At 42.7% G+C, this 19,916-nt stretch overlaps 2 protein-coding genes across 5 annotated transcripts in view; both read left to right on the forward strand.

Annotated features, from left to right (window-relative positions):
• Nucleotides 1-19,916, forward strand: part of rbfox3b (RNA binding fox-1 homolog 3b) — a 653,838-nt gene that overhangs the window by 25,402 nt on the left and 608,520 nt on the right. The window lies entirely within an intron of this gene.
• Nucleotides 13,445-14,834, forward strand: nog1 (noggin 1). The gene has a single exon (XM_004071107.5). The coding sequence runs from the start codon at nt 13,827-13,829 to the stop codon at nt 14,493-14,495; it is 669 nt and encodes a 222-aa protein (XP_004071155.1). The 5' UTR covers nt 13,445-13,826; the 3' UTR covers nt 14,496-14,834.

Here is a 19,916-nt window from a genome sequence, read left to right on the forward strand (position 1 = left end):
TGGCCACATCCATTCTTGAGTCCGCCCACAATTGCTGGAAGATGATTGACTTGAACTGTACGGACAAAATTGAATAGCATACAAGTGATTGACATTTCCGAAACGAAGCACCCAAATCCACATTTTTGTTCGAGTCTATAGCTGCGTTTACATGGACATAAGTACTCGGAAAGAACGTCTGATCAGAAGAAAAATGCGTCATGTAAACACGCCGTTCGGAATAGTCTGCCCCGATCATACTCGTTCGGATCAAAATTTCTTTACGATGGAGATAGGTGGGTTATACCGATTGTTGATCCGATCGTTGTTCATGTAAACGGTTCATTCCGATCGTGTGTCACTACTGCTTTGGTTTAGCGTCACGCATAGACGGTGTTTTCGCTCCAGAGAAAGCTTTGGAGCTCAAACAGGACCGACGGCTACTCTGGCAGCTAGGTTTGTTTAACACTACTGCGCATGCCCAAATGATTTATTCCGACCGAAAGTGTGACACATGTGAAAGTTTGTTCTAATCGGAAAAAGTTTTTCTTATCCACTGTACACGGTTGAATTTTAATCCGACCATTGATCCAATCAAGATATTTTGCGCATGTAACCGCGGCTTATGTCGGTACTGGTACCGACTTGGCACTGAGTTTTGGTACCAGTCCCTACTGCTGGGTCAATGTGGTGCAGTGAGGAACTGCAGGAGCTTCTTTATATGTGACTGTCAGAAGACGAGGCGCTTTTCGTGTTTCAGTTTTCAAAAACAGCGCCCCCTAATGAGCAGCTGTTGGAAATGCATGATTTTTCCTGACTCCTCTGCTTCATTCAGTCTTTGGTCTGCTGTGTGTGAAAACACTTTAAAAAGGTGGGAAATTTATCAGCTTTCCCGCCCATTCAAACATTTTCTCGGCCTGGTGTCACATTTTATGAGCACCGAACTGAAGTGGTAAAAGGAAGGAAAACCAATCCACTCTGCTGATGTTTAACCGAGGACAACAACACTGGTGGGACACTGCTGAAACACTACAGGGGGTTGGCTGAGGTGAGAGGAACTTATAGAGGCAATAAAGTGATTATGTGGTCCTTCCCTTCAACTGTGGAGCAGCCGCTTCCAACAGCTTTTCAAAGCCATCAAAGTTCAAGCGTTAATGGGTCATTTCTTCATTTGACTAGCTTAGTCTATCCATGGTCTTTTGGTTTGGTTGCAGTTGGTTTAAATTAGTCTTAAATTGATTCCCTTTGGTAAAAGAACTTTACCCAATACTGAAATTACTGAATAAATTTATATTACATTAAATAAGTGACTGTACCCTTTTGTAAGGTTGTTATGAAACAGCAAAATTGAGGTCAAAGAAAGTACAAGTTGGATATTGGTACACATTCCCACCTGTACATAAAAAGACACCATCTAGAGTCAACGTTGCGCATCTATTCTGATTTTGTACCACAGACTGCTCTCATAAGCTGCGTTTCTGTTACACGTGCGCAAAAAACCTGATCAAAATTCTAGAAATGTTGAAAAAACACAATTTCCCAATTACAGATCATAATTATCTTGCAGCGCCCAAGGCAGCCAATTCCTACCACGAAGCGCATTCCCATCGCTATCTGACTCATTTGAGAAAAATATTTCCATTGCAGTTTGCAAAATATTGCAGTTTTGATACTTAAAAAACCACCTCCTCTAAGCGATTAATGCAAGATTATTTTTGTCGAAATTGTTTTTTTATTTAGCCAAATTTATCATCGCAAATCCAATTTGCGAAATTTTATTGTCAATGGAAACCCAGCTACAGACAATTTATTCTAAATTTAAAACTTCATTACAATCACGCAAATATATTTTCCATCTTTTCCAAATTTTTCGGCTAAGTTGTCAAAACTAATTTTGGTTTTGTTATCAACAAGTTGCTCCACGCAAAAACATTTTAAAGATCACAACAAAAATTAAAAAAGCAAAGCAAATAAATAAAAAAAAGCAATACATTTTGGAAAACAAAACAATTTTCAGAAACAAAAACAAAAGACAAGAAGATGGCGAAAAATGTAGGTACTGTGGAACATCACTTATTGGATGATGACGTTTGTCCATCATGTCAAGTTTTTTGTCATGAAGCGATACTGGAGATCATCAGCTAACTCTCATTTCTATCGGGTTGTGTTTTTTTAAAGAATTTTATTTTTTTGTTTTTGTTTCTGGAATCTTGTTTTGTTTAAAAACAAAATTATTTGCTATTTTTATTGTCGTTATTATCTTTAAAATGTATTTGTTAATGTTATGGAAGTACAAACACACAATTTGACTGACGTTTTTGTCTAAGACAAAAAAATCTGTATGGTTGTCATGGACCTTTACCATTGTGGAGACTAGTTTTTAACATTAAATGCATCATCAGGTTCAAAGTTTTAAACTTCTCCTTGTTCAATTTGAATTTACCTGCCTGGCAATATTTTAATTTACTCTAAAGTTTATTTTTTCAAAACTCTGGAAACTTTGTTTCCATTAAACATAACAGTTTTGTATCTTTGTCATATCTTTGTTATTTTTAGTTTTAAAGCTCGTTGGTATTTGTGAAAAGGGGCGTGGCAGAGGTATGACATCACAGCTGATGGTCGTGGTCGTCGCAGCACCGGAGCCACGCTGAAGCGCTCCGATCTGCTGCTGGGGGAGAGCTGCGGGGGAGAGCGGGGAGGCTCCCGGGTGGCAGGGCATCGAGCGGGGCCTCCCTGGCTGGCGCCTGTAATTTTACCTTCCCATTCATCAGCCACAGATATTAATAATAACAGCACATCTGGATTCACTTTACTGTCTCGTGTTAACCCTTTCCACTGCAGCTCTGGCTGCTTCTGCAGGCTGCCCCCCCTCCTCCGTCCGGCTAAAGTCCCATTCCTCCAGCTGTCACTCTTCATTTCTGTCTGAACCGCTGCAGCACTTTTTTCCTTTGGCAGCTGAAACCAGACAACTCATCTGAAAAACATTTGCCCGTTTTTTTTCTTCTTCTTTTTTTCTTTTCAGTCAGAGGAGCTGTCACGCCAATATTAGCAGTTAATGGCAGGATTTGCATCCAGACTGCAGCTTCTCTAATGAATTCAGATCCATACGGCACAGATAATTAAACCAGGCATCCCTGTAAAAGTCATTTGTGGGGATCCGCGCCTTCGGCGTCGAGGAAAAAGTACCAACGCTCTGAAGACGTGCACAACAGCAAGAATTTCCCTGAAGTCTCCTGGACTCGGTCCTGATGCAGAAACGTCTCTCCACTCGAGACTTTCCTTCTTTCCAAGCTCTAAATCTGTAGGCAACAAACAAAGAGACTTTGTTGCTTCGACTGAGAGCAACATCCGTAATTGATGTAGACCATACAGAATGTTCAGTAACTTTTTCACTTCTTCTGAAAGAAAATGTCTTTACCAACTTTGGCACATCAAGTGTTTAGTGCAGGGAAAGTTCCTCTTCTGCTGGATGGAGACAACAATCCTGAATGCATTTCAGAGACAATCAGGCAGTAGCCCAACAGGTCATATACAGTATTTTTTTGAAACCACAAGTTTCCTCAAAAACAAACGTTTTTGTTTTCATCTAAAACTGCAATTTTCCTGAAACATTGGCTCGCCAGCTCCTGTTATAAAATCAAAAATATGCTGTCCCGAGCCACGAAGAACTAAAAATTTAACTACAAATTTGGCCAATCACCAAACGCTGTTTGCTAAACTGATATAAGCCGTTTTTAAACCTGTGGCACTTTGAGGACCAAATAAAGACAAACAGATGTTTTGGTGCTCTGATTAAATCCCCAGTGGTTTATACTTATATAGACGTTTACAGTGAGCATTAAAACGTGAAAAATATGTAACATTTAATGTGAACTCAGACTAAATGTTGACAAAGTTTTTCTCACCAGGCTTTTTCTTTATTTTCTGGTCTTCAAATATGAAATTAACAGTAATTTTGGAAGTTTTTTTTATTTAGATATAATCTTGTTCTATGTGAAGAAATGAAAGTATCCCATTGCAAAAAAAACAACGTAATTTGCGTTTAATTTTTCTCAAACAATGCTGGACTTTACACCTTTTCATCTCACCAAATATGGCCCTGTTTGCTTAACGCATTTAATGTCTCATATAATAATTCTTGACTCAGCGACGGGTCCAGAGTTTCTGCTCTAATACTGTTGTTTTTCTCTGCCTGTTTGTACATTGAGGACCTGTTTAGCCAGTGTCAATGACTGTTTAAATGAATACAGGAAGTGCATTCTAAAAATAACCTCCAGTGGGCGAAATCTGCAAAGTTGTCACCTTTATTTTTTCCAATAATTCTAGATGTGTTAAGGCTGTGAAACTCCTCAATAAAAAGTTTCTACACTTTTCTCAGACATACGTGAACATTTTTACACTTTTCTCCCTTGTTTAAACTTTCAAATTTCATAGAAATATAAGTTCAGAGGTCAAAGGTCACATGGCGATCAAAGGTTTATGTAGATTTGACAAACTGAACGCACTCTGTACAGGAGGAGACTGGTTTAGAAACAACCGTCAGACACAGCTACCCAGGCGATAAGGTCATGTACCAAGGAAAAATTCTTAATTCTTAATTCAAATTAAAAACGCACAGCAAATGAGTCTTCCACTGGTGTTGAAGTTTGGTGACTTTAACATCAATTGGATGAAGGTCCGGTTTCTTGTTTGGAAGTAGCTGCTGTTGCTGCCTTCCTGTGTCTCCAATGTACCGAATGTCCTACCAGAGGACCAAACGTAACCGTCTTCATGCAGTAGAAGACTTCAGGTGATGCAGGCGATGCTCTCCATCCTGACAAACTACACATGAACAATGCTGTCATTGGCTCATCCTGCTTTGGCGGGATGTAAACATATGGATATTGAGTTTTAATTATAGCGAGCCGACAAATCCAGGCCTGAGAATCCAAAAGCAGAAGATCAGGAACTATAGGTAGATGATGTGATATGTCCTCTAAAGCTGTTGTGCATGGATACACTCTGTTATAAGATAGGCATTCAGTTGAGAAGCAAGAGCTTTTCTAGCATCTGGTACGCTGAAAATTTCCAGCGATGCCAACATTTAAATATTTTATTTGTCTTCATGAAATGGTTCATGGCGTATACTTGTATAGCTTTTTTTCTACCTTTGATAAAGCCCAAAGTGCTTTACAGCCGCCTATAAACACACACTGATGGCGGTTCCGCTGCCGAACACTGACGCTAACCTGTAACCATCTCAATGTAGGGTTCATTGTCTTGCTTGACGACACTTCGACACAGAGCGGAAACCGAACCTGCGATTATCCAACCAGAGGTTGACCGCTCTACCTCTTTACCATGGTGCAGACAAATAACCTGGTCAAATTTGACCAAAACCCAAATAAAAGTTTAGTTCAGATCATGATAAAACAATAAAACGTTAAAAGCAGTCGCATCGAAGATGACTTTTTTTTTAGCTATTGTTTCCCAATGACGTCCACCTGAATCCCATCTGGGTTTTGCTGTTCTGTATCTGTTGTAAAAGGGGAAGAACATCTACTATGTTGGGTCCATCCATTGGTTTTAACTGTAGTTTTGGGTTTTTGCCTTAGCCGTGCGGGTCTGGGTGAAAGAACAGAACCACAATGCGACCCGTCACTGGTACAAGTCAGAATATGTCTGTAGAATCTATTCTGGGCCTTGGCTTTTAGGTTTTTTTGTGAAAGTCTGAAACCAGAAGAGGTGGAGTGAATCATCCAGGGGGATTGTGAAGTTCATGTCCTGAGGTTTTTTTTCTTGCTCAAGAATATTTTCTTTTTCACTCTGTGGGCGATGAACCATCCTATTGGGTTTTGTTTTTTTAACAAGTGATCTGTGAGCTATGATGGCCCACCTGACTTCTGTTCACTGCACTGAGCAGCTGTTAACTTCAGTTGTTTTTGACCATTTAAATGGTTTATTGTAGAGATAATTTATCAATTTTCATGTAAGGTTATTGATACTATGTGTAAAGACCATTTTTGTCATGCTTGCCATTTTTATAGTTGATTTTGTGTTTTTTGGTGTTTGTTGTTGGCAAACCTCCACGTACAAATTTTGTTGTAAAATTAGCTTTGTTCATTAATGTGCACTGTCCCTGTTCAAACACGTGTTTACACAAAATCCGTTTAAATTTGTATTTAAATATCTGGAGATACCAATAATGTGCAGAGATGACTGTGCAGTCTAAGCATATTTATTTAACTCCTTAACCCTGGAGCTGAACTACACATGCTCTCCAAACTACCATATCTCTTCATGCATTCATGCATTTAACGTCATTCCAGCAGATTCTGATGTGTTAGAATCAGCAGATTTAAGTTGTGTCAAAACCCCAATACTGTGAAGTGTTGCATATCGGAGCAGTTCTGCTGAATTGGTTAATTGAAACAACCTGAATATGACGTGACTAAGATGCGAGTGTAAAGTTATTAAGCACTGTTACGTTTCTGTTAATTACAAGTGTATTTTGATTATTTACCACGTAAATAACAGAAGTATAACTGTTAGTTAGGTGGTAATTAAGATGACATTGCTTGATAAGTTTGCACTTACATCTTATTCCCGCACACACAAACTAAAATGCTCAGCTCGTGTCTTGTCTGCGCAGCAGCTGTGAGTGCACTCGTTGGTGGAGCGCGTGGGAAATCGTAACTGCAACCGTTAACCCTTTTGTACACTAAAAGTCACGTTTTAGATTAAAAGTTTCTAGTGACGAAACGGACATGTCACTAACTGTGACTAACTACCTGTTGTCCGTTTAGCCCAGTGGAAATTTCAGAATAAAAGCAGTTTACTCCAGCTTTGAGATAGTGTTTTACTGTGAGTTGATTATTTTCATGTTGTTATTTTTTTAATAGTTGTGACAAATAGTAGTATGTTTGTTTGTGTTGCGAATCTAAAGTGTTGTGTTGTGACCCTTCTGGGCCACCGTACATGCAGCTCTTTTAACCCTTGTGCTATCCTAGGCACTTTAACATTGGGAGTGGGGTCATCTAGACCCACTAGACAGTGCTCTGAACCTTTTTTCTTCAATGATTTGTTATCTTCACTGGTGTTCATGGATTACATGAAATCTTTCCACCTTTATCCACCTTTGTCATGGTAGGGAGAACACGTCAATGGTCGTCTTTACCCCATAGGATAGCACAAGGGTTACGACTCCATGGTGGCTCTTTGGTTAAAGAAAAATTTAATATTTTTAATTTTGAACAGTTGCGTATTTTTCAGACTATAAGGCGCATTAAGCGAAACTAAACGTCATAAGTTGAGGTTTGACTAATTTACACACAGTTAAAGCACAGGACGTCACTCCACGAGGCTCCTGACTACATTACCCATAATGCCCCAACAATCTTTTACAAGGTGTTACTTCATAATATACCAAAGTCAAACTAAAACATTAAAACAGATTTTTAGAACCGTGTGCCACTGAAAATTAACGGGAGGTTATTAATATGCACAACTTAACAACCCTAAACGTTGTCGACAAGTCGAAAGGACCCCTTATCGTTGTTGAGCCGTCGGATGGACCCCTTATCGTTGTTGACAAGTCGGAAGGACTCCTAAACGTTGTCGACCAGTCGGTAAATTGGTTTTGTTAGATCAGGGGTTCTCAACGTTTTTGTAGCGGAGGGCCAAATTAGGAACTCGAAATTAGAGTGGGGGCCAATTTTGGTGAAAAAAAATGAATAAATAGAAAAAGTTGTTTTTAATAACTTTAATGACAAAGTGTCATTTGTACAGTTAACCAGGCCTCCAGATGTTTTCCCAGTTGTGGTCGGAGGTTGCTGCCAGCAGATCTTCTACTCGTCTAGTATTTGTATCATATGACAGACTTAATTCTTCAAACTTTCTCTGGTGTTTCTCTTTCAGAACATACATTCTGTTTTTAATGCTCTCTATTCATGTATCGCAACTTTTATTGTCATCGCGGTATTGATCATTAATATCGCAAATTTTGCGAGTTTTTCTCATTTTTCTCATTCATCTACTCTGAGGTTAAAAAATGAGCAAAAGTTGTTTCTTGTTGATTTGTTTTAGTGAGTAGAAGCTGCAGCCGCCTCTGCATGCAGGCGGAGTCCATCAGCGTTCGTGGGCGGAGCCAAGGTGCAGCCACTGGCCGCCAGGCTTGGCTCTGGGCCTGCCGTCTAAGCCTCTCGCTGGTGGCAACAGGTGACAGAGGTCCGCTGTGTGGAGCTGACAGCCCCCCCCCCCCAACACCGAGAAACACTTGCTTCATTACCAGACCCCCTCCCCCCACCACCATAGAGACAGACGGCAGCGAGAGTGAGCTTTTACTGCTGTTTGTGAGCAGCTAAATAGGAGTTTGAGGCAGAAAGCTCCGTGTGCATCACTCATCTGCTCATGAGTCAACATTCATGATGTCACACGCCGCCGCGCCAGCCTCACACAACTACGCTGTATTACAGTTTTTGTATAAAAGAGCTTATTTATTAAAATAGGGGAGAGTCTGCTCTTTTTCCATGCAGCGAAGTGAGGCCTACCTCCCAGAGAGCCCGACTTAAACCATCGCGACACAGACAACCTGCTGAAAACACTTAGTTGTCCCACGCAGCAATAAACACAGCTCAATTAGTGTTTTTATTTTTGGAACTGCTTACCTGCCAAAAAGGTTGTAAATACACCCAACAGCCCCCGGAGGACTGCAGGATCAGTCTTTGGCGTCCCTGTGTGGACGCGCCGGAGCCGCTACAGCCATCAAGGCCGCGAGCCCGCCTCAATGACAGCCTGTCTCTGAGAACGGGTCCTCGCTCCGGCAACAATAGCGCCACTATTATCCGGCACAGAGAGGGATGAATTCACATGGGGACGGGTCTTCTTGATTTATGAAGTGTGAATTAAGAGCTGAGAGTTTCAGACCGAGGTGGGGTCGGCGGGGAGCTGGAGGTCGGGCGGCACAAACGGCCATCTGTGTTGCAGAGGCTGGATTCGCCGCAGCGACCTCCCATCATCCCCCCCCACAAACCGCCACCACCGCACTCTGACTCCCAGCCTGTTCACTCATTCACGGGAGCCTCTGCTGCCCCAGCAACCCCCCCACTCCCCATATGTACAGTCAGGCCAGCCAGCGTGTGCAGGGGGGACGCCGTCCTCCTGGAGCACAGACGTGTTTACCTGGACCTCGATTGTTCTCTATATTCTAAAGCTGAGTGTCTGTGTCATTCAGTTCATTATTGCTGGAAGCTGCTTCAGGTGAAGAGCAGCTTCTGATTGCGCTGTATGTCTCAAACTCAAGGCCGGGGGTCCCAAGTGTGGCCCGCCGTGTTTTTTATGTGGCCTGTGAGAGCATAAAAGTTTTCTTTAGTTGACTACATATTATTTATCTGTAGCTGCAGTTGTAATTATTCAATGTTTGCAGGTCTTTTGTGTGTATGCATACAAAAGTGTTGTCATCAAACCATCAGTTGGATGCAAGGCTGTGTGCAGCCTTTTTTTGTAAAATGTTACACGGTAACACATGTTCTTTACAGTTCAGTCTTGTTATTTTTTTCTTCACTTGGACAGTTTGATCCTTCATTAATGGAGTTATGTGGGTTTTAATAAGCGGACAAAATTTCAAAGGATTTATGCTGGAGGAACAAACAAACATATTTTCTATGCAACTGCAATTGTCAGTTTGAAAAGTTATGATAAATAAATAAATGTGTTAACATTAAGGAGTGCAATTGGCTTTGACGGTGGTTCAATGGTGGTCAAATCTGCAGGCATGGTGATGTGGAGGACCAACATGTAAGATGACAAAAACCAAAAAAAAGTGAATGCCACAACTTTAACCCTTGTGCTATCCAATGACCCCCCCCCCCACATTGACGTGTTCTTCCTACCATGACAAAGGTGGATGAAGGTGGAAAGATTTCATGTAATCCATGGACACCAGTGAAGATCACAAATCATTGAAGAAAAAAGGTTCAGAGCACTGTCTAGTGGGTCTAGATGACCCAACTCCCAATGTTGAAGTGCCTAGGATAGAACAAGGGTTAATAAGAGTCACTTCTTGGTCAAAGTTCCACTGGTTTAACCTTTCTCACGTGTCCACGAGCCTGAAAACAGACTTAAAAACTTGCCATACGTGTATGCAAGGGTTTTGAACGCAGAAGTCTGAAACGTGTCTAAACGTGCGCTTACGTAGACTTTTCATAGAAATTAGTCGCTCAATTGTGCATCTCTGACCCCGGCGTACAATGACTGCAGGTCATTGTTCAGATCACCTCATTTCCATGTTCTGTATGACATTAATTGCACAACTTTTTTAGAATCGTCTGGTAATATATGAACCCTGATAGGAAAATGGAGTTTTATAGAAACCCCTGAAGAAAGTTGGTGGTTTGGGGAAATTCTGATTGCTGGTTGATCAGGACGACAGGAATGTGACAGTCATGAGGCTTTTAATTCAATCGAACTTCTCAGCAGGAGCAATTATTGCATTTGTGTGTTTTCAGATCGCAGACGAATGGAAAAAGTGCTAAACAAACGAGCAATTTGCACACCTCCAGAGTGCCAGAGCAAACAGAGTGGCACCCTCGTGTTGTTGTGTGCGTGCTCAGCTTGGCAGCGCGAGGTGTGAAACATCGTGTGAGCGAGAAACGATTAGCATTTTCTGAATGACACTGAGTCTGCAGCGAGTGCTGAAGCGCTGAGCTGGGCCGCCGCTTTCCAGGTCGGTGTGGAGCTGCCAACGGCGGTCCCCTCCGCCGGAGCGCGACTTTTCTTGGTGCAGCAGCTGAAGATGGTTGCCAGTACAGAAGTCTGCTTTTCCTCACTAAATGAGAAAGCAGCGGGGAGGGCCACAATGACCCGCGCCAGGCTCGAACCTGGAGATTTGTGCTGAATGTGTATCCTAAAGCGCAGGTTTTAAAGTCTTCAGGAACCAGACCCTGCATTTAAAGGAAGGCTGTTACGCCGGGCGATTTATTAGCCAAATGGAACTGTGTTTGGTTAACTTAAGACAAAAAAAAAAGAAGCTATTAAACAGGCGTCTGTCTCAAGTAGCCTCTCTCTTTATGGAGGAATATTTCCCTATCAGCAGTTCCTGTGGTGAAGCGGCAGGAAGGGATTAGAGGGACCCGCTGATCTGCAGAGGTTTGATCAGGTCCACGCTTCCACTTGGAGGCCATGTTCAGTCTGCTAGGGCTGCTTTTAGCCCGGTATTGGTGAATTCTTGATTCCCTGCACTGAGGCTTGTTTGTGAGAGCTGTTTGCTCTGCAGCGTCCTGCGCTCCGGACTGATCTGTCAGGAGTTCTCAGGAGCGATGGTTTATGATATGTGCTGCTCGGATGAAAATATAAGGGTGACATTTTCCAGACTTTTCAACATCATTTGACCGTAAACTAAATGAGTCGTGTGCTCGAACGCTTGTGTGAATTAGCTCATTCAAAATGAAACAGGGATTCATTTATCTTAAGCGGATGGTTTATGGCTGATGTAGCAGCTGGCTAAGTTCTTCCATTAAATTATTTTTCAAAGAATGATCCTCTGAGCGCAAGCTTTGACAGCTTCACAAATGGTGATACTTTCCATGGCTGCTGCTTAGTAAGCGTTGTTTATTTGGGAGCTAATTTGGCCTGCTTTATTGAGAGGCGCGCTGTGCCGCCGCCGCTCACAGGCAGAAATATTGTCCCACTTTAGCTGGACACGAGCTGTAAATACTCTGCAGAGAGCACGGCCCATCTCATGCCCAGACTGTCAATCGAGCTTTTCTTCAATCAGGCTCTGCTAATGGGCTGATTTCAGTTTGTTTACCGTGCGGCACGTCTTGTAGAACGGCCTGAGGCCACTTTCTGATGAAGAAAGCCACACTGTTCTGGTAGAAAAGTGCCTTCACACCGAAAAGCTGGTGACCACACAGCAAACAAAGCTGGTCAAATCATCAAATCTGAGTTTTTTTTATTAAACAATAAGACCGTCCCTTTCCTGGAAGGAAATTTACATCATGGCGGTTTTTTTAAAGAGAGTAAAATGTTGAAGCACGGCCGCCAAACTTTGTTTCTTTTAACCAGGGAAGCAGAGCTGACGGCGTGCGCCCACGGCCCACACCTCACCACCCAGAGTTCAGGTCAGAGGATGGAGCTCTCCAAAAGCTTTCCAACAAAAATGTGTTACTTTTTAAAGGGAAAAGTCCCACTCCAATCATCCTGTGATCTATTGTCAAAGCCTCCTCAGTGGCTCATTAATCCAAAAACCGTTTCTAGGACATAGTTGCTACAGAGCGGCAAGAGTTGATCAGAAATTCACCTCTAAGTTGTTGGCTGGGCCATTGTCGGGGGGGGGGGGGGGGGGGGGATATTTCTGTCAGCTTACAGCCCCTCACATCCCCAACCTAACGTTGCACGTGCCATTAAAAACGGCGAGCAATACTGGAGAAATCCATCCGTCCAGTTCTGATCCAGATTCCAGCTCAGACCAGGAAAACAAAGATGTTCATGGATCTGTTAGTCCTCAAGCATTAGAATGGAGCAGAGCAGGGAGCAATTTGTGCGTCACAAATATGATTTTTTTTAACAGCATTTATGTTTCTGCTCCTGATTCACAACGATTTAAAACAAGAAATTACATTTTTATCACAGTTTTCTTTATATGTCCTCCATTATCAAAAAACAAAAGTGCCACAAAACATGTTAAAAACACCAAAAGGACAATTTTTTTGTTAGTGTGTCTTTTAGGTGAACTTCATATTTCAATGTCTGGCCTGCAGATATCCTTCGATTTACCTGATTTTCTTATACCTATATAAATTATTTTTTAAGGAATGTGAAATTATTGACATGAAAAGCATGAATGACCCGGTTTTTTTCAATAGATGTATGTGGCTGGAGTTTGAACACCCCATGAGGTGAAGCTTTGATGAATCTTGGGGGGATAGTATCGAGTGTAAAGTATTTCAACCTCTGAGATCAATTCTCCTCACGCAGGTTGTAGTAAAACACCTGTTGATGCAGACTGGGGCGCCGCTGCATCATCGGCTGCATGTGGTTGTTGGAAAAGGTTTTGACTTAAAGGCTGAGGGCTTCAGGTGTGATTTGAGGATTCAAATGTCAGTGCCATTTGGGTTATGAGAAAGCGTTAGAGGCTGAAGTGATTCAAACTGAAAAAAAACCCCCAAACTTTTCTGAACAAAAAGATGGATTTATGGTTTAAAAACAACGAACAGGAGACATTTTGCCTGAAAAAAATCTATTGTTTTATGAATTAATTTATGATTCCGTTAATTCCAGCCCAGACTTGGATGTCAGTTCGGGCTGCTCTCCCATCTGTAGATGTCAGGAGGTGAAGAAGCTGCAGCCATTAACGTTTTTTTTTTTTTTTCTCTGTGGACGCTGCATGAATGTGGAGGCTGTCCGCGGCGGCATTCTCCGGGACAGAGCCGCTCCCCCTGAAGAATGAAAGGCTGATTCAAATGTCATGTCTGCAAAACCAACAGGGGGCGTCTCCTCTCACAGACCCCCCCCCCCCTCCCCCCTATTCCAGCGCAGAAGGAGGCATGGGGAATCTCCTCCTAGACAACAAACCCACATTCAAAGAGGGGCGCGCGGATTACATCACGCTGCGCTCGCAGGATAAAACGGCGCTCGCGGGCTGCGCTCCTCTGCATCATGTGGAGCCCCCGCGCGCGGAGCGCAGGACGACAGCCCATCTGTGAGGTGCAGTTGGTCACCAGCAATTTGGTGTGATGCTGCTTTGCATGAAGCCCTCTTCTCCGTTTGGGTTTTCGCGATGGGAAACTGAATTTTAGCGCAGTTCTGGATTTGCCTCACGCGCAATTACGCACGTCTTAAAGCTCCACGCGCTTCTCCCTCCACTGGACATGGATCAGCCTCCTCGGTGCGTCCCTCTGCTGATGCTGACTCTCGGACTTGTGATGAACGGAGGGATTTGTCAGCCGTACTTAATTCTCCGCCCCATCCCGAGCGACAGCCTGCCTCTGGTGGAGCTGAAGGAGGACCCGGATCCCGTCTATGACCCCAAGGAACGGGACTTTAACGAAACCGAGTTAAAGAGCATCCTGGGAGACTTCGACAGCCGCTTTTTGTCCGTCTCGCCCCCCGTTGAGGTCAAACACGCGGCGAACGACGAGCTCGATGACTTTGCGCTGCAGAGAGCGGGTGGAATAATGCCGAAGGAGATCCGGGCCGTGGATTTCGACCTCCAGTCCGGCAAGAAGCACAAACCCAGCAAGAAGCTGAAGCGGCGGCTGCAGCAGTGGCTGTGGGCTTACTCCTTCTGTCCGGTTCTGTACTCGTGGACCGACCTGGGCAACAGGTTCTGGCCGCGCTTTGTGCGCGTGGGCAGCTGCCTGAGCAAACGCTCGTGCTCCGTTCCGGAGGGGATGGTGTGCAAACCCGCGAGCTCGACCCACCTGACCACGCTCAGGTGGAGGTGCGTGCAGAGGAAAGCGGCCGAGCGGCTGAAGTGCGCCTGGATCCCTGTGCAGTACCCGGTCATCACGGACTGCAAATGCTCGTGCTCGAGTTAAAACACGGAGAAAGACTCTGAAAACTTAAATTATGAACTATTTTTATAAATCACCCACGTGCACTATGGAGTGTCTGTATGTTTTGTAAATTGTTGCCTGCAGTTTTTATCTAAACTCCTGTACAGAGTCAGTATTATTTGTAACCAGAGTCTACTTTATTGTGCAGAATATTGCTTTTATATTTTGTATTTAAGTGGAGCCACATGAGGACTTGATGTTTCCACATCCGGATGAAGCATTATCCATGTGTCAATCATTTGTTTTTATCTGTAAATTAAGGAGGTGTATTATTTATTCTTTATATTGGTACAATAAAGCCACACTGATGTGATTTTAAAACGATGTTTCTTCTCTCTGGACCCCTCTCGCCCGTCACCTGACAGTTTTGATTTGATTTGATTTGAAATGGTTTATTTCAAGCAAATTAAGTAGAAATAATACACAACAGCAATATAAACATCAGTTATACATTCATACAGTAACTAATCAAACTTAGGATAATTAGACATATTAATAAATATTGCTTGAAAGGGAGTGGGAGGAAGCGAACTTATATAATCCCACCCCGATTATACTGTAACCATTTTATTACATGATTTATCAATATCCGGTTCCCAGTTTTTATCAGACAGAATTAAAAATCATAATATATCGATAAAGCACATGACAAAGATGAATTACTTAAGTATTACGTCAAAAAGAACTATTTTAGAAATCAACATGGCAAATGCAGATCAGTCATCTGAAATATATGCAGCTTATGTTACTTATAAAAGCCATTCATATGAATAAAACATAATACTATATTATTAAAGCAGACAACACTACTTCAGGAATTTTCATAGCAAAAATTTCATCAAGTATCAAAAGTTAAAAACATGTGCAAAATTATGCTACATTAGGAAAGATTTTTGAATCAATTTATCAAGTTTTGGAGAAAGTGTAGTAATATCATTAAAAGTCAATCAATTTAACAATTTTCAATAAGTGATTAATCATTTGTTTTACTTTTTTTTTTAAATATTTTTTTTGTATTTATTTATTTATTTTTTTATAATAAAGTAATGCTGTAGGGGAAGAGTAAAAAGGGTCCATAACTGTCGATTGTCCAAGGTTGGTATTTCTTCTTTTACTGATAACAGCTGATCTCCTGGGTTCAAAACAGAGTTTATAGTTCTCTTCGATGTTATGTCTGCAGACATTAGATTCAGGTCCATATCCTTCTTCAGCTGATATCAGCGATGGTGAAAGTTGAGGTCAAGTTGTCTGCAGGTCAGAACTCTGCTGTTATTCAGGTTACGTTAAAGTGATGAATCCACGTGTCATATTTCTTGAAATTATTTGGCTCTTTGGTTTATTACTCCACGTTGTTTCAGACGACCGTGATCAAACACTTTTCAAAGTCTTTCATGGTGTTCACAACCACAACCTTGGACCGGTCCTCTGGACCGAGCGGTTTGACATAAATCCTGCAGCCTTTAACCCAAGTGTTCTCAATCTGCTTACGCTTCCTGAGAAGCCGTGCATGTTTGGAGATTTCAGCATTCCTTCTGGTCAGATGGTCGTTCAGATAAGCAGCCGAACCTTTCAGGTGTTTCCTTTGGGTCATCAGAGCTAGCTTGTGTTTGTGATTCACAAACCTGATGAGGATCGCTGGTTTATCCGTCTCCTTTCTCCTGGGGAGCAGGTGGCAGGTCTCGATGGTATTGAGATCCAGGGAAATCCCTTTAGATGTGAGAAATGAATGTATTTGCTGATCCAGAGACACAGCACCGATCTCCGTATTGGCACTGCTAGCTACGCTAGCGCTAGCATTAGCAGTGCTAGCTCGAGGCTTGATTGGTACTCCAGTGAGAATGACATTATTCATCCTTACTTGCTGTTCCACATCGTCCAGTCTTTTCTCCAGAATCTCGACCTGGTTTTCTCGCTGCTCGTTTTGAGCCCGAAATCTTCGGAACTCTTCCATCATATCCCAAAGGGGCGTTAGCTTAGCCGACACTTGTTCCATAAAACTTTTCAGCGTTTCTTGAATAATGTCAAGAGTCTTTTTGAGATCTTCATATTCCTGGGGTTTCTTCGGGGGCATGGTCAGCGCTCTTTTTTGAAAATCAACCTTTTAAGTAATTTGAAGATAGTTGTATTCGCAGAGAGGCACGCCACGCGTCCTGCCGTGTAACCCGGAACCTGAAAAAAAAAGTAAAAAAAACAGTCAAAAAATAAAGGATCTCTTCATTTGGGATAATGTGAACATCACAATCTGATAAATGCGGGGAGGATTTTGAGAAACCCCAACGATTTCTCCTCAATAGTCTGATATCTTCCTGTCACGTTTATTTGATTTAGTTTCCTAAAATATGGCAGAAAACCGCTGCCTGAAAACAAGAGAATACGGTGGTAGAACACTTTAAGTCCTACGTTCCTTCATGCAAAAGACTGTAAGGATCTGGATAAAGACCTGAAACCTATACACACATGGAACGCACCAGATATGAACCCAGTTATCAGGTTTATGTTTAGACGGGCTCTCAGCAGTGTCAGGTTTCCCCTCGTATAGGAGAGGTTTTCTCTTTTCAGTGATGTATGCAGGCTGAGAAGCTCAAAACGGGGAATAGATTTCCCCCCTTTCTTCTGCATAAACCCTCCTCCATACCTGCTTTGCTGCAGGAGCAGCTGAAACCTGCATTCCCTTTAAATCACAGCAACAAATCGGTGCCAAACTTTTGCAAAAAGCTGCCCTGAACAGACATTTTATTTTCACCTTTTGTAAACAGGATTTTTATGGGGGTTATCTTTTGATTTTAACTGCCCCCCCTGTCATTGCAGGCTGCTCTGCCGGCTGGGCAGACTGCAGGGCACCAGAGAGCCTGTGTTGTAGTTTAGTTGCGTTTCGTCAGCGATGATGCCCCTTAACCTCACAGCTGACGGATCTCTGCAGTCGTTGGCGGACAGTTTGATGAGGCAGAAGATCTCAAACAAACACAACCTGTCCTCTAGTTGTTATAACTTCACTGCTGCTCATTGATGTGGAGCCTTTCAGGGGCTAGTCTGCAAACACCTGACATTTCAGGCCACTATTTTCTAAAGCCTGAAATCGCTCCTTCTTTCCACGTTTCTGCGGCTGTCTGAAGTCAAACAGATTTGTGTTTGGAGAAACGCCAGCGAATCTTCGTCGCCTGTCCTCAGACCTGCTAGTGGCCCGCATAGCCAAGGATGTAACGCTTTGCAATCCATTAAGTTAATGATCTCTGTGGGTATGGGCTTGTTTTACTGCACTCCTCCCCTCCCTCTTTAACCTAATCAACCTTTTTCTATGCAGATATTCTGCAGCCAAGATATTTTGCTGATGAAAGAAAACCTCTTCTTGTTGGTGCAGCCAACAAAATCAAACACAAGTCATTAATTTTACAGTACACATGATAAAATTAGATTTAATAACTTGGAGCAACTCGTTAGGAAGCCAAAGGTAGCCCTTTGTTGTGACTTCATGGCGGTTGGAACGACTTGGTCTGAGAAACGCAGACTAAAAATTGGTGTTTGTTCAGTGGAAATGACAGATTTCTCGTAAGGCTCATCAACGGTTCAGAACACGAAAAGATGAAATGTTCCAAACACACTTTCAGCTCGGTGATGAAGTGACGCAGATTTCTCTGCTTTGGAGACGTGATGAAAGAAGTGCTTTGATTCTGATAACACTGCAGCTCAGAGGGTTTGGAGCTGCAACAAACTGTTCTGAGATGAGACACGCTTTTATATACAGACACAGAGACCATACGAGTCGTAAATGGATTTGAAAAACTCAAGGGAGTCTCTGTGAGGAAAACTTTATCAATATTTAGCTTTTTAATCTATAGGTATTTTTTGATTGACAATTTTAAAAGTTAAAACTCAGTAAAATGATGTACAAATATAGAATTGACCAGGATGACCCCCCTTCCTTTGTCCAGCAGTAGCAGGGATAGGCTCCAGCAACCCCAAATCTCTAAGAGAGGTTCAGTGGGTTCAGAAAACGCAGGCATGGGTGGAATTCATAAATTTAACTAAATGAAAAATGGAGGGGGGGGGGGGTCTACACAAACGAAGGATTTCGTAAAACTAAAATGATTGAAAAGTGTTTTTTTTTTAAGCTTTTCCTATACATTTACAACAATGACTAACTCCAAAGTAAGGAAGTGATTTAATACCAGCATATGAAATTCAGAATCGCACATCCCTGCTGTGCAGAGGTCATGTTTACAGCAACATTTGCAAACATCTCAGAGCCAAGTCAAGAATCTGCTTGTAATGTTTCCATAGCAACACACCTATATAAAAGCTGTCTTCTCGAATATAGAAAAAAAATCTACAGTTCATACTTAAGACGTGCATGGATGTAGAGCCCTGCGCGGGACTATTTTCTTCATCCCGCTCCCGCCCGCGCCCGCTGAATTTTTGACCAATCCCGCCCGCTCCCGCAACGTATGCGTTACACTCCCGCCCGCTCCCGCAATATGTATGTCCACTCCCGCCCGCACCCGCAAAACTCAGAGAATTTAGTCCCGCACAGTATAGAGATGCATTGATTTTGTATCGTCCCCCGTCCCGCAGGAAAAAAACATGTATTTGTATTGATATTACTAAAGAGATTCATGTCCCTCCTCCAGCCTCATCTTTTCATGCATTTCTCTTGTGTAATGTGCAACTTAAATATTAAATATATTTTCACAAATCCTGTTCTGTTAAAAGCGTGCGTGTGTGCGCGCGCAGACAGACGGCCTGAAGCGCGCTCTTAGTAAGAGGCGGGGCGGGGCGCACCCCCAACAACAGGTTAGATGACAGAGCCCATTGGGCGTCTCTACCTGGTGCCTTCACGGAGCTTCAGTACATAAGAATCCAACAGCTGCACAGCCTAACGTAGTCCGCTAATATATATTCATGAGATATTCATGGCAGCACTGATCCCGCAGGGTTTATTTTTTGCCGCCCGCTCCCGCCCGCAGCACAATCCAAACCGCCCAATCCCGCGAGATTTGGGTTGGGTCCCGCGGGACCCGGCGGGACCCGATCCCAATGCAGCCCTCTACATGGATGGACAAAAACCCTGTGATCATGTGACCCACCAGTTTTCGTTTTATGTAGGCTGGTTTCCAGCTCCGTAGTCGTCGCCATCTTGGCAGGATGTGACATCACCAAACCCCCACCTGTTAGGAAATCTTCAAATCCACCCGGTAGATGTTAGAAGTTGCTTGGTACGAAATAAATCAACAAAAATGTAAATAAAAAGGCCAATCTGCCCTTTATGTGCTTTTTTTGATCTAATATCTAATATAAAACAATATATTAAACATTTAGCTGACCTGGAAATAAAATCAATCGTTGGTTTGTTTTTACATCTAAGTGAATCTAAACTGATATAAGTGATGAGCAAACATGTAAACCAGC

This window comes from Oryzias latipes, chromosome 8 (genome assembly GCF_053564925.1).
Source record: "Oryzias latipes strain Hd-rR chromosome 8, Olatipes_Hd-rR_3.1".
Classification (NCBI taxonomy): Eukaryota; Metazoa; Chordata; class Actinopteri; order Beloniformes; family Adrianichthyidae; genus Oryzias; species Oryzias latipes.